The following is a 14,875-nucleotide window of genomic DNA, read 5'->3' as shown; positions in this document are numbered from 1 at the left end:
TCTAACAATTGATAATATTCTCACCCATTTGGACTATAGTCAATTTAATGTTGTCTTTAGGCTAACTCTATTATTATAAGTGTGGAATTAGTTTCGATGTAGTTTAGATTTTGTTTCAATGGGCCGTCATTAGCTGCAGCTGCCTGACAGGCAGGGGGGAAACATTGATATGTCCTCTTAAAACTGCTTAGAACACAAATTATGTTTGTTATTAAGATTCTAACAACGATAGCGTGTTAGACGTGTTTAGCAAAAGTCAAGGACGAGTGGGACATAACTTTAAAAATGACAGGGTAATAAAAAAGTGCATGTGTTTTGAGTCAATATGACGCTCTCTGCTCTCCTAGTGTTAAATGGTTACATTTGTGGCCACCTCGTCACTATCCCCTGGTCCCTGAGCCTAACCTACTACCTCCTGGTCCCTGAGCCTAGCCTACTATCTCCTGGTCCCTGAACCTAGCCTAGCCTACTATCTCCTGGTCCCTGAGCCTAGCCTACTATCTCCTGGTCCCTGAACCTAGCCTAGCCTACTATCTCCTGGTCCCTGAACCTAGCCTAGCCTACTATCTCCTGAGCCTAGCATAGCCTACTATCTTCTGGTCCCTGAGACAAGCCTACTATCTTCTGGTCCCTGAGACAAGCCTACTATCTTCTGGTCCCTGAGACAAGCCTACTATCTTCTGGTCCCTAAGACAAGCCTACTATCTTCTGGTCCCTGAGCCTAACCTACTATCCCCTGGTCCCTGAGCATAGCCTACTATCTTCTGGTCCCTGAGCCTAGCCTACTATCTCCTGGTCGCTGAGCCAGTGAGATGTCGCCAAGCCTATTGGGATTATTACTGTTATAGGGCATTACGTTCCAGCCTCATAGTCTATTAATTACCGGCATATGGTTTACTATGTGTAGGTCTATGTGAGTTGCATGTTAAATGCAAGAGTCATGGATTTACATAGGCCTATAAGACTATTTGGTCTCCAATGCGAAATCACATGTTAAATGGTTTGTTGTATGCTATCAATTACAGTCGGGTATACGATTACGGTTACGGTTATGCTTTTATGATGATTTAATGATGATTTGAGTGCCCACATTTTGACCCTTCTCACTTATAAATCGATCTGTGGACACCATAGATCGAAATGGCTTACATTGAGGCAATAGCCCTGGTTCCCAAGGACAGAGTAGTATATTTTCTGTGTGACATAGGATGTGAAATCTGAAACCACTTGAAGCTGGAGTGTCACTCTTAGCATTTCATTGGCTCTTCTGACAGTCCATCAACTCCTGTCTAAACCCTACATCGCAGACACTGACAAAGCACATGCCTGCAATCCATATATCGTAGTGCAGCGGGAGAGAGTGGTTCCACCACTGTAGCACATTTATAGCCATTCATCTAAAATAATTTGTACATTTTTAAACAAAAAAACACTTTATGTTTTTCATAGACGGGCAAGATTAATATGAGATGAAAGGTGAGTGCCTAAAGAGTTCAGGAAGCCAAGATAAAGCTCTGGGAGACATTCACAGCGACGGGAGCAGGCATTTTGATCAAGAGAGACCATTTAGAAAATATGCAAATGTTCTCTTACACTAAACATATACATATGTATTTTACAATTATAAGGAAGGTGAAATCTTATACTTAGTAATTGTATCATTAGATTGTACTATATTTATAAAGAATATAAGTAATTTCAAGCCTTATTCATACCATTTTGTTGAATAGGAAATACATCATATAAAATATTTAGTATTTTCATATTTGTATCATATTTGTACTGTGTACTTGAGCTTGTGTCCTCAAAAGTGACTACACCTCAGCAATTTATAACAATTTGTACCTGAAAGGTGAGATTTTAACCTTTCTTGGAATATGCAGCATTGCTAGTTATTGTTTATGGCCCTCTCATGATAAATAATTACTTTTGGGGATTACTTAGATTGCATTTTTTACATTTAGCTGTTTTAAAGGCACTGTTATCACCCTCTTCAGAGGAGCTTTATTTCATAGACTAAAGCATGTTACCTCTCGCGCCCCCAGTCTAGCGCAATACTCGGTCTCTCTGGAAGATAGATGTATCCTATCATAATAAATACACTACTTTGACAGACAGCACCTCCCCTAGCCTACTCTCTACCCACCACGATACCTCGTACGGGTCCGCTTTTCATGGTCAACTTTTCCTTTGAACCGTACTCCAGGTCGCAAGTTTTCAGTTCCCAACTTTCTTCCTTCCCACCGTTCTCAGGAACAGCAGCAGCTGCACCTTCCAGACCCTCCGCTCTTTCTCCACTCCTCGACTCACCCTTACTCTCTACAGCTTTCCCAATCTCCATTTCACTCCCTCTATGATCACTACCATCCAGAGGAGGCTGGTGGGAGGCGCTATAGGAGGACAGGCTCATTGTAATGGCTAGAATGGAATAAATGGAACGGAGTCATAAGTGGTTTTCATGTGATTGATTAGTTTGATGCCATTACATTATTCCAATCCAGCCATTACAGTGAGCCTGTCCTCCTATAGCTCCTCCTCCACTGCTACTATCAGAAGTAGAAGGATCAAGGTACTCAAGCTCAGTTTTATTTTATTATTCATGAAAAGCAGGAGGTGTATAAACCGGAGATGTAGGTTTCCTTTTTGGAGATCTGCTTCCGATTTTCCGGCATCTTTTTTTAGCTCCTCTTAACTTCACATTAGTCATCCCGGTCATTATTTTTCTTCTTGTCCTCCATCCTGCTCAAATTCTCACTTTTCCGCTCATTTAGCAGCATTTTACTGTAGTCCGCCCTGATTAGATCTAGCTTGCTTCGTGGTATACCACTCAGGTGTTTATGAGATGGACCCCGTATAGTTATAGTTCTAGACGCAGGGAATTCAGAACACAGCCTTTCCTCTCAAGGTTAAAGCCTTTGGCTGCTGAAGTACAGCAGTGTTTATGTACCTTTAACATATTTACCATTTGCCCTCACCAAGAAGAGGTAATAGTTGATTATCCCTTGGTAAATGGGCAGATGTATAATCATTTAAAATACATTTTAACCATGAGGTTTTCATTCCATCTTGTATGCATTCTTTTAGCTATCTTTCGTATCCTGTGCAAAATTGAATTGTCTTGGAACTACTCTGCATTATCTGTTAATTGAGAAACAATATTTGTGCAAGACTATAAAATAAACAAATAGGAGAAATCCACTTGTACAGCACAAAGCACTTACTCCCAAAATAACTCACCACTGTAAGTACATAGTCATATAAAATCAATATGGAGAGAGAGTGAGCAAGAGAGAGCGATCTTTATTGTAAAGAATGTGAGACTCAATGGGGTGTGATGAATGTACAATCACACATGACCTCAGGCTTCTACGCTGTGTAGAGCAGGAACTGAATGTACTGAACATACATCTAGTTTCACCACACATTATTAACCACCATCATTAGTGTGATGATAGATCAAATGAAGATAGATCAAAATGATCGATGTGAACGAAATGAACCAGTTGTCCTGAAGAGCTACTGGGGATGCAGGCTTTCGTTCCAGCCCAGGACTGCCACACCTGATTTAACTTAGCATGGTCCAGATTGAAGATCATGATTAGTTGATTATTTGAAACAGGGGTGTTAATGCTAGGCTGAAGCAAACGCCTGCACTCCATGAATGGGATTTGGAGACCCCTGGAATATACCTTGATTTAATAGAGGCATGATACGGTGATAATGTGTATTGTGTTCTCTAAGCTTTTGTCGTGCAGGGATGTTGGGACAATATTTTATCACAACACAAGACAAAGGCTGCTGTGTGACAGGTGTAGTGTTTCTTTGCACGTTCTATACACAAGGGGTCGCTGCAGGAGAGATGGGAAAACAATAGACAGTCAGGAAGGATTGCGAAATGTAATGGACACAGAAATGCCTACAACACTTTAAATTATTTATCCATAGGGGTACATCTTTTCAGGGGTAAATCACTTAGATAAGACACAGATTTTCACAATCGTACTATCCACATCTATTGAAGTTATTTATTGTGATACATTTTGTACACATGCTTCTCGTTACCTAAAGGACAACATCCTTAAAAAGCATGACTCATAAGGCAATTAGATGAGCCAGTCGAATTGCATTTGTCTGAAACATCTGTAATGTCTTTAAGAATTTACTAAGACACACAAAACATCTCCCAACAGCATACAAGCAAATCCCCTCCAAAATCCCCAAAGTGCCCTTCAACTTAATTATCTTCATCCGCCTGTTGTTTCTTGCCGAAGTTTTATCCGCATAGCAGATGGTGCATCTTAAACAACAACACATCGCTTCAACAGAATACCAGTGGCTACCTTATCTTTCAAAGACTTGTCTATAAGACTGAAGCTCTTGGTGGAGGAAGCCTTTGTGGCGGTGAAGTTATAAAGGATGATTAGTCCATGAATTAGCCATGTGTTTTAAGGGACCATCTAAGGGATGGTCTAATAGCTGGATGTGTGGGGATAGATAGGGGATATGAGGGAGTGATGTCTTTGTTTGAGAGATGTCCCAGGCTACTTTGGCCCTCTGAATGATCAAGAAAACAAAAAAGCCCACAGCAAAGCTGGGTGGTATTCATTAGGTGCCAAATGGGAAACAAACGACTGAAACAGGGAGGGACTACCTGAAGATGTCCAATAAGAAACACTATTTTTTAGTGTTACTGTCCTTTAGCAATTATTTTGCTAAGGTTTCACAGACAGGGACTTTTTGACCCTTTTGTGATTTAAAGGCACAGATGTATAACTTTTATTTCCAGTGCCACCCCTGGTTGGTCACTTTTTCTGTTCACTTTTCAGGTGTATAAATGCTCAGTCTCTTCACTCTTTCTCCACTCAGCTCTCTTCACGGAGGTCCCTCATGACACCACAACGCATAGCGGTCAGGATGTGGAGATGGCCTGTTCATTCCGGGGGGCGGGGCCCTCCTACTCCCTGGAGATCCAGTGGTGGTACATGAAGAACCACAGAGACTGGCCAGAGAAGCCCGCCTGGACCTCCAATCAGGTGAGCCGCTGAGAGGGAAGTTACGGTCGGAGGCGGGACTTGCCTTTTAAGGGGAGAATGTTTTTGGGTGTTTGAGTGACACGTGAGTCAATGATCCGAGTTACTGTTCTGTGATTCTGTTTGACATAGAGTAGCAGTGGTTGTGTTAGCTCAGGACTTGATGAGCACAATTAAACAATGTAGATCCACCCACTAAATATTAGTAACTGTCAACCCTGGTTTGCCTGTTGAAAGGTTACAAATGGAGCCCCGAATCACTACTTGGGATACATGTGTCGGTGTGTGTATAACATCCTCCCAACCTCCTAGTGTCCATACAATATTCACTTGAGTTATTTTCTTGTTTCATAAAAGAGTAGCCCTGTATCTGATTATCATTATCATCCATATTGGATTAATTCTCAGCTGAGATATTTATTACTTTTTAAATGTATTCTAAATGTACATCAGTCGGGTTTTAGACCAGGTCATAGAACTATCTCTGCTGCATCCCTAGTTATAAATGATGTTGTTAACTGTATGGCTAATAAGCAACATTGTGCTGCCCTCTTCATTGACCTGTCAAAGGATGTCGATACTTTTGATCACTCACTGCTAATTCAGAGGCTTTCCTCAATTGGCCTTGACCAGGCTGCATGTAACTAGTTAAAAAATACTATAGAGATAAAACTCAATGTACAGTACATTCTGAAAATATTTAGACCCCTTGAATTAAAAGATTTTTGGTGCGTTACAGCCTTATTCAAAAATTGCTAAAATAGTTTTTTCCCCCTCATCAATCTACACACAATACCCCATAATGACAAAGCAAAAACAGATTTTTAGACATTTTTGCAAATGTATTTTTTTTTTTAAATGAACTGAAATATCATTATTTACATACATTTTCAGACCCTTTACTCAGTACTTTATTGAAGCACCTTTGGCAGCGATTACAGCCTTGAGCATTCTTGGGCATAACGCTACAAACTTGGCACACCTGTATTTGGGAAGTTTCTCCCATTCTTCTCTGCAGATCCTCTCAAGCTCTGTCAGGTTGGATGGGGAGCGTCGCTGCACAGCTATTTTCAGGTCTCTTTAGAAATGTTTGATCAGGTTCAAGTCCGGGTTCTGGCTGTGTGCTTAGGGTCATTGTCCTGTTGGAAGGTGAACCTTTGCCCCAGTCTGAGGTCCTGAGCGCTCTGGAGCAGGTTTTTATCAAGGATCTCTATGTACTTTGCTCCGTTCATCTTTCCCTCAATCCTGAATAGTCTCCCAGTCCCTGCTGCTGAAAAACATCCCCACAGCATGATGCTGCTACCACCATGCTTCACTGTAGGGATGGTGCCAGGTTTCCTCCAATTTAATTTACCACAAGTAGACTCCAATCAAGTTGTAAAAACATCTCAAGCATAATTAATGGAAACAGCAAAGTGTCTGAATACTTATGTAAATAAAATGTAACATTTCTAAAAACCTGTTTTCACTTTGTCATTATGGGGAATTGTGTGTAGATTGACGAGGAACATTTAATCAATTTTAAAATAAGGTTGTAAGATAAGAAAATGGCAAGGGGTATGAATACTTTCCGAATGCACTGTATATCTAGTGGTGTTAATTCAGGTTTCCTGGATATTACAAAAGGTGTCCTGCAGGGTTCGATTCTGGGTCCTGTACTTTTTTTACATTAACAATATCGACTTATGTACAAAATTGTAACCTGCACTTGTATGCCGATGATACTGTTGTGTATACTATTGTCCCCACGGTTGACCAGGCTCTATCTGAACTACAGTCCGCCTTCATTGTATTACAGAAAAACTTTATTGAGCTGAAATTAGTACTGAATGCAGGTAAAACTCAGTATATGTTCTCTAGTGAATAAAAATAAGTCTGATTTAAGCATACGTACTTTGGATGGTGTCCATATCGATTGTGTCTGTGTGTAACGAGTGCGCTGAGAGTCGGGAAGCAAGTTCAGGGAGTGAGGGTTTTATTAAATAAAATGAGGTGAGTGTCATGAGGTGAGTGTCATGAGGTGCAGGTGCACGAGACAATGGTGACAGGTGTGTGGGATAATCAGCAGCCTGATGACCTAGAGGCCGGAGAGGGAATATACGTGACAGTAGCCCCTCCCTGACGCACGGCTCCAGCCGCAGGACGCCCTCAAAGGGGACTAATCCGGGGATCAGGAGCGGACTGGTCACCCCTGCTGATGCGCGAGAACCTGTCACGCCAGGAAAACCTGTCACAGGAACCTGTCGAGTCAGCTGGGGCACGGGAACCTGACAGATCGGTTGAGGCAGGGGAGCCTGGCGATCCGGCTGAGGCATGAGAACCTGACGAGCTGGTGGAAGCAGGGGAGCCTGGCGATTTGGCGGAGGCATGAAAGCCCAACGAGCCGGCTGAGGCAGGGGAGCCTGGCGATCTGGCTGAGGCAGGGGAGCCTGGCGATCTGGCTGAGGCATGAGAGCCTGATGATCTGGCTGAGGCATGAGAGCCTGAGGCTGAGGGAAGCCTGGCGATCTGGTTGAGGGCCTGTAGCAGTTCCCTGACCCCTCGTCATTTATTTAATAAAAAAACACTCCCTGTTGCTTCCCTTAGGTGAGGTGTTATTCTGTAACAAGTGCGCTGAGAGTCGGGTAGCAAGTTCAGGGAGTGAGTGTTTTAATAAATAAAATAAACACGAACCACAAACTCGCCGACATGAAAACAGAGTCAATAACACCTGAGGAAAGAACCAAGGGGAGTGACAGATATAGGGCAGATAATCAAGTAGGTGATGGAGTCCAGCTGAGTATCATGAGGCGCAGGTCCGCAAGACGATGGTGCGGGATAATCAGCAGCCTGATGACCTAGAGGCCAGAGAGGGTTTATACGTGACACTATGCTTACAAATATCTGGGCATCTGGATAGATGAAAAGCTGTCTTTTAAACAGCATGTTGATGAGTTACTTAAGAAGTTGAGAATAAAAATGGGCTTCTTCTATAGAAATAGGTCTTGCCTCTCGCTAAATAGTAGAAAGCAGATTATTCAGTCGATGTTCCTATTGGTCCTACACTATGGCGACATCATCTATACGAACACATTAAAGCCAGTAGATGCAGTTTATCATAGCACATTCCGCTTTATTACGGGTGACAGTTTTAGTACTCATTACTGTATTCTCTAGCAGAAAGTTGGTTGGCCTTCTTTGATGTCACATAGGTTGATACATTGCTAAGTTTTAATTCCTAAAGCCCTTTTACAAAAAAGTCCCACTGTACCTAACATCATTACTAAACTTTAGACATTCGAGTTACCACATCCGGTCTCAGGTATGGCTAATTCTGGAAATTCCTTTGATTTCTATTGAGTTAGATAAATCAGCTCTTAGTTTTCGTGCATCTTATTTGTGGAACACCTTTTTTTTTATGTTCTGGTGCCTCTTAGGGCAATTCAGAAAGCTGATTGAGGACCTTATTACTGATGAATGTGTTTGTTTTCTATGACTGTGTTTTTCTTGCATTTTGTATTTATATTTTGTTATGTGTAATTTATGTAATTCATGGCTCATCTGTAAAGGAAACCTTGGTCTCAGTATGACTCCCTGAAAAAAATAAAGGTTAAATAAAATACATTTAAAAAATGTAAAAAACAATCATTAAGCCCACATGGACTTTGTTAACACACTGTTACCATACAAAGAGACAATGTTCATTACTGTTGACAGAACTGAATCGACTGAATCCACATTTGTCTATAATACAGCACGCAGAGGAAATGCATTACCCGCAGCCCTTGGCATTGGAAATAATACATAATTGCTGATTAGCATTTTACTAGCACTGTGGGAGGAGGTTGACTACTATAACTTATGGAAACTCAAACCCCCTGCTGTGATGCTAGACACTATAATTGGCAGAAAGGAAGGAATAGATTTTCCAAATCTCTGTTTCGATGCATAATGCATACCTATGCCCCTAAGATCATTAACAACTTCATAGTTAAGAACACTATACTAATATGGAAGAAAATGAAACATATTCTACAAGAACAAATATCACTCCCTAAAAATACAACCTTATGGAACAATCCTTGGATAGGTTTTCAGAATAAATTGGTCCAAATGGAAAACTAAAGGCATAGAGACCATAAATGACTTGGTAACAGGAAATACATTTAGCTCCATGACAGAATAAAAAATGAATTTTGGACTGACCAATGTATATAGTTTCAAATGCATGCAACTTAAAGGTTACATATCACAAAATGTCGATTTGAAATCCTTTGGACACCAGAGCAATCTTGAGGGAATCTTATTTGAGTCAAAAAAGGATGTTCATATGATAGGGAAGATATACTGTACAAAACCTTGTAGAGAGCATATCCAACTGAAAGAAATATAAACTACTGGAACCAAGACTTAAAAAGAACTGATGTTGGCACAAGATGGGGGGAAAGTTGGAGCATAACCAACGAAATTACAGTTAACGAAAATGTACGCTTAATCAAGTATAAACGAATGTATAGAATTTATTGTACAAGAGACAAAATTCACAAATTCTACAGCACAACAGCAGAGTCACGTCTTAAGTGTAAAACGAATAATGATTCAATAATCCATGATTTCTGGGAATGCTATGAAGTCCAAAAGTTATGGGCGGAGCAAGAAAGTTGGCTGTCAGAAGTATTACAATGTAAACTTATTTGAATCTGTCTGTCTGCATATTTCAATACCCACTGATCTTGAAAAAAACGTATATTAAAACTTGGAAATCAATCAATCCGCCATCATTAACACAATGAAAAAAATCGAATGATTTATTATTGAAATAGCATTGGCGACCGAGAAAAATGAATTGGTACAATTTAAGGCCAAGTGGCAAACAATAATGCAGGCACTAGGGATGGGGGTGTGAGCATGCAGGTCTGTGCAAATGAGATGTGTCCATTGTTTGTGTGCGTCTGTAAGTTGTTGTTTGTACGCATAAGTTTTGTATCTGGAGTGGGAAAAAAGACAGATAAAATATTATTTAAAAAAATGAATACCTTTCCCTCCCCAACTTTCCCAGATAGCCTCTTCAATTGACACCACGAAATAGCTAGCAGACATAACAACAGCAAAACATATATTATACCTCCCAGTGTGGATAGAAACTAGTTTATTTGAGCACAGTGCTAAAGGTTTTGAATTGCAGATGTGCGAAAGCAAATATATGTACGCAGTATAAAATTCCAATGGTTCAGGTGGTGGAGTCTAACACATTTTCCTTTGTTGATTATCTGACGTGTAACATATTTGAAAGTATGTCGACATATACGGTATATACTATATATATATATATATATATATATATATATATATATGTAAATATATGTATATATATTTACATTTATTTTAACAGTTTAACAGGGAGTCATGTTAATAGACCAAGGTCTCTTTCACAGTTGAGCCCTGTATATACATCAATACACATCAAAATACTCTCTGCACATCAATAAACATCAATATACACATCAATATTCACATCAATAGACTAAAAGCAAAACACAATCATAGAAAAACATGTGAAGTCATGTTTGATTATATCTCAATTGATAATGTATGTCACTTGCTAATGTTATTTCAGCCATATGCCTGACTTATTTTAATACATCCCTTATAGGTGGGGCCAATGGAGGAGATGTCTAAGGATGCCACCAAAATAAGTGTGAGGAGACCCATGTACACTATACAGTACTGCACTGTAAACTAAATGGACTCTTAACTAAAATTGATTAACTCATTATTAACCCAATTACTTCTGTTGAAACCCAGGAATATGATTCATATTCACGTGACTCACAAATACATGATGTCCTGCCACAGGTGGTGAAAGTGGCTGGGAGCAACATCTCCCACAAGCTCCGCCTCTCCAGCGTCAAGCAGTCAGACGAGGGCACATACGAGTGCCGTGTCATCGACTTCAGCGGCAGCGTGGCGCAGCTCCACCGCGTCCGGGCCTACCTCCAGGTGGAAGCCGAGAGATGGCTGGGCCACGGGTCATCAGACACCCAGCCCCAGGAGCCCCGACACAAGGGACAGGGGAGCCAGGTGCACCTCCGCCAAACACAGGACCGGGAACTGAAGAGGCGATCGGCCGATGACAGCACCACGGACTGCACTGAGAGCTGTGTGCTCTAGAGTCTGGTTCTGTGTCCAGATAGGAATAACAGGAGTGCATGTTCCCGATTATCTTAAGAAGGATGATTATTTTTACACCAGCAGAGGCCTGGACAAAAACTGCTTAATATATATGTTAATTTATGAATCGATTTGTTTGGTTGTTTGTTAATCTGAGATTTGTTTCTGCTTGTTTGAATTCAGATTGTCACAGACCACCAGAGGGCATGATCGTGTTGTCTTGGTTCTTAAATGTAACGTTATTTCTCATCGCCTTTGTTAAATGCTTTGTCCATGATTTCTGACTGGGGTTTCTGACTGGGGTTGTGATGGGTGAAGATGAGGGTGTCGTTGGGTGGAAAGGATGCAGGGAAGGCCTGTATCTCAATAGTATGAAGTATCTTCCTTCCTTTGTCTCCTTTCCTTAATAAGCACTGATCTGAAATGAATGGAAAGGACAAAGCAATATATACTTTCGGGCTCCTGAGTGGCGCAGCAGTCTAAGGCACTGCATCTCAGTGATAAAGACGTCACTACAGACCCTGGTTTGATTCTAGGCTGTATCACAACCGACCGTGATTGGGAGTCCCATAGGGGGGTGCACAATTGGATTCCTGCATCATCCGGGTTAGGGTTGGCCGGGGTAGACTGTCATTGTAAATAGGAATTTGTTATTAACCGACTTGCCTGTTAAAAGGTTAAATAAATAAAACATTGAACAAAAATATAAACGCAACATGCAACAATTCTCAGAGATTTTATTGAGTTACAGTTCATAGAAGGAAATCAGTCATTTTAAATAAATAAATTAGCCCTAATCTATGGATTTCACATGACTGGCCAGGGGCACAGCCATGGGTGGGCCTGGGAGGTTATAGGCCCACCCGCTTGGGAGCCAGGTCCACCTACTGGGAAGCCTGGCCCAGACAATCAGAATGAGTTTTTCCCCACAAAAGGGCTTTATTACAATCCCACAGGTGAAGAAGCCAGATGTGGAGGTCCTGAGCTGGCACGGTTACACGTGGGCTACGGTTTTGAGGCCAGTTGGATGTACTGCTAAATTCCCTAAAATGATGTTATGGCTTATGGTAGAGAAATGAACATTACATTCTCTGGAAATATCTTTGTTGGATATTCCTGCAGTCACCATGCCAATTGCATGCCCACCTCAAAACTTGAGATATCTGTGGCATTGTGTTGTGTGACAAAACTGTACATTTTAGAGTGGCCTTTTATTGTCTCTAGCACAAGGGGCACATGTGTAATGATCATGCTGTTTAATCAGCTTCTTGATATGCCACACATGTCAGGTGGATGGATTCCTGCTCTTGGCAAAGAATAAATGCTCACTAACATATAAACAAATTTGTGCACATAATATTAAAAAAAAAACAAAGATGCTTTTTTTTTGCATACAGCATGAATCATTTCTGGGTTATTTTATTTTAGCTCAAGAAAAATGGGGCCAAAACTTTACATGTTATGTTTGCAATTATGTTCAGTATGGTAGCTACCAACCCAGGTATTTCTGTATCTGAAGTTATGAATTAAAGGAGACAATTAGAGGACGTGATTCAGGAGTATTTAGACCCCATAGTTCATCGAAAGATACATTTTGCTCTCCGTGACATACACTTTGAAATACCTTGTTTCCTAATGGTCTTTAATGGAAACGTATTCCAAAAAAAGCTGGCGTATTTACATGTAAATAACACTTTAACTGATCAAGCTCTGTGAAAGGACTTTGAAGGTTGTTCTTTGGTTTGCACATTTTGCTTTGATGTTTTGTAAGAAAAATCTTGATCGAAATGTGTAACTTTCTAAACCACTTCTAGAATATCCAACGTAAACCCAAAACATACATGTATGCCTTCATCACATTGAATAAATTGTATATTATCTCCACACTGTACACACACTTTTCCTATCAGCACAACAATGTATTAAGTGCTAATTAACCAAATGAATCATTGCACACTATGGGCCAGTTTCCCAGCCCCAGATTAAACCTAGTCCTGGACTAAAATGCATTTTTAATGGAAATTCTCCATAGTCCAGAACTACACTAAATCTGTGTCTGGGAAACCTGCCCTGAGAGTATGTTAATTCTAGCTTTTTTGTCTCAACTAGCGCTGGGTCTTCTTTTGTGCAATTATTTCGTCAATGGAGTTAAAATGACAAGTTGTGTTGTTGTTTTTTAAACTCTTCTCATCCTCCTCTTCTTGACTGTATTCGTTCCTCAATCTAAGTGATGTTGTTTGATAGCTATTCTGTTAAATACATTGATTTGATGGAGAAAAAAAAAAACCTTGGTCTTTGGAATTATTGTCTTATTGTTCAGTTACAGGACTATGATGTCTGCGTGATCTCCCGTCAGAGAAAAATTGTATCCCAAAAATCCAAACATTTCAACACGATAGTTGATGAATCAGTTGTATCTCAATGGAGGTATTGAATGCACAACGGGGCAGTGGATGCTTCTGTTCTATTACATCTGCTTTGCTGTGATCAGGAATCTACCAGAAAATACCTTTTGAAGTATCTACAGTATCAATATACACTGGGTGTACAAAACATTACGAACCCCCACTTTGCCCTCAGAACAGTCTTAATTTGCTGGGGCATGGACTCTGCAAGGTGTCGAAAGTGTTCCACAGGGATGCTGGTCCATGTTGACTCCAATGCTTCCCACAGTTGTGTCAAGTTGGCTGGATGTCCTTAGGGTGGTGGACCATTCGTGATACACACAGGAAAAACCCAGCACCGTAGGCAGTTCTTGACTCCAACCTTATTGATGTCACTTGTTAAATCCACGTCAATCAGTGTAGATAAGGGGAAGGTACCAACTACAGATCAAATCTACTTAAGCCATGAACTCACCGGTAGTGTTCAGTGCAGAGAGCCTTGTGTTCGACGGTTTATCCTGTCTTTCTCATCTCAATAATGAAAAGGTAACAAGGTGTATGAAAGTAATGTATTCAAGTAAAAATTTGGGAACACCATTGAATAGAAGACAGGCAATTACTGTTACGCATTTTATGAATCTTTTTTTAAAGATTCTCCAATGGTAATAGATAGTAAAGGACAACAATTCAGTCAAGTTGATTTTAACATACAGTACATACAACAATGGAATAATACTGCAAGGGTTATAAGCTAGGTTTAATAGAAGGGTTACAAGCCACAATAAAACTAGGGTTAATTGAACTATTTCACATTCTCTGTTTGTTCATAGCAGATTGGGATACAGTGCACTGATGCTACCTATAGTGATAACCATACATTACAATTACTGATGCTCTTCAGTCTGCCTAGCTGCACTTCTCTTGTACAGATGATAGAGGTCATTGTAACACTATCCAATCACCTGACTCCTACCTGTTCTCCATTTCACAGTGATACATTAAATGCAACGTGTGATTTTAAGGCATTACAGTTCGAAGAGGGTTAATGTTTAGCAAACACACACACACACGACCTATATCAACCTTGATTCAACCAGTGGGGAACTTCAAATCTTTTTCTCGAAAGGTGGCTGTTATTCAATTGGACATTGGAATAAGTAGTAAACCGATCGTCAGTGGCCATACTCAACTACAATACTCCAACAAATGTTTTAGCGTAAGCCAAGCGTTGTACTGTATATAAGCGGGACCCAGTTTGTTTAGAAAGGACTTCATGCTCAGACACGAAGCAGCTCCTTTCTTCAGCACCAT

The 14,875-nt window shown here is 40.5% G+C and overlaps 1 protein-coding gene across 1 annotated transcript in view; it reads left to right on the top strand.

The window, feature by feature from the left end:
• The window catches only part of LOC139564755 (V-set and transmembrane domain-containing protein 2-like protein), an 83,418-nt gene extending 69,952 nt beyond the window's left edge, over positions 1-13,466 (top strand). The window contains exons 2-4 of the mRNA XM_071384544.1: positions 4,867-5,033; positions 10,663-10,707; positions 10,866-13,466. Of these exons, the coding sequence (XP_071240645.1) occupies positions 4,867-5,033; positions 10,663-10,707; positions 10,866-11,180 (527 nt within the window). The 3' untranslated portion in view covers positions 11,181-13,466. The remainder of the gene's footprint in view (positions 1-4,866; positions 5,034-10,662; positions 10,708-10,865) is intronic.
• Positions 13,467-14,875: the final 1,409 nt, after the last annotated feature.

The sequence above is a fragment of the Salvelinus alpinus genome, chromosome 2, assembly GCF_045679555.1.
Source record: "Salvelinus alpinus chromosome 2, SLU_Salpinus.1, whole genome shotgun sequence".
NCBI classification, from domain to species: Eukaryota; Metazoa; Chordata; class Actinopteri; order Salmoniformes; family Salmonidae; genus Salvelinus; species Salvelinus alpinus.
This window is presented reverse-complemented; position numbering and strand designations above follow the sequence as displayed.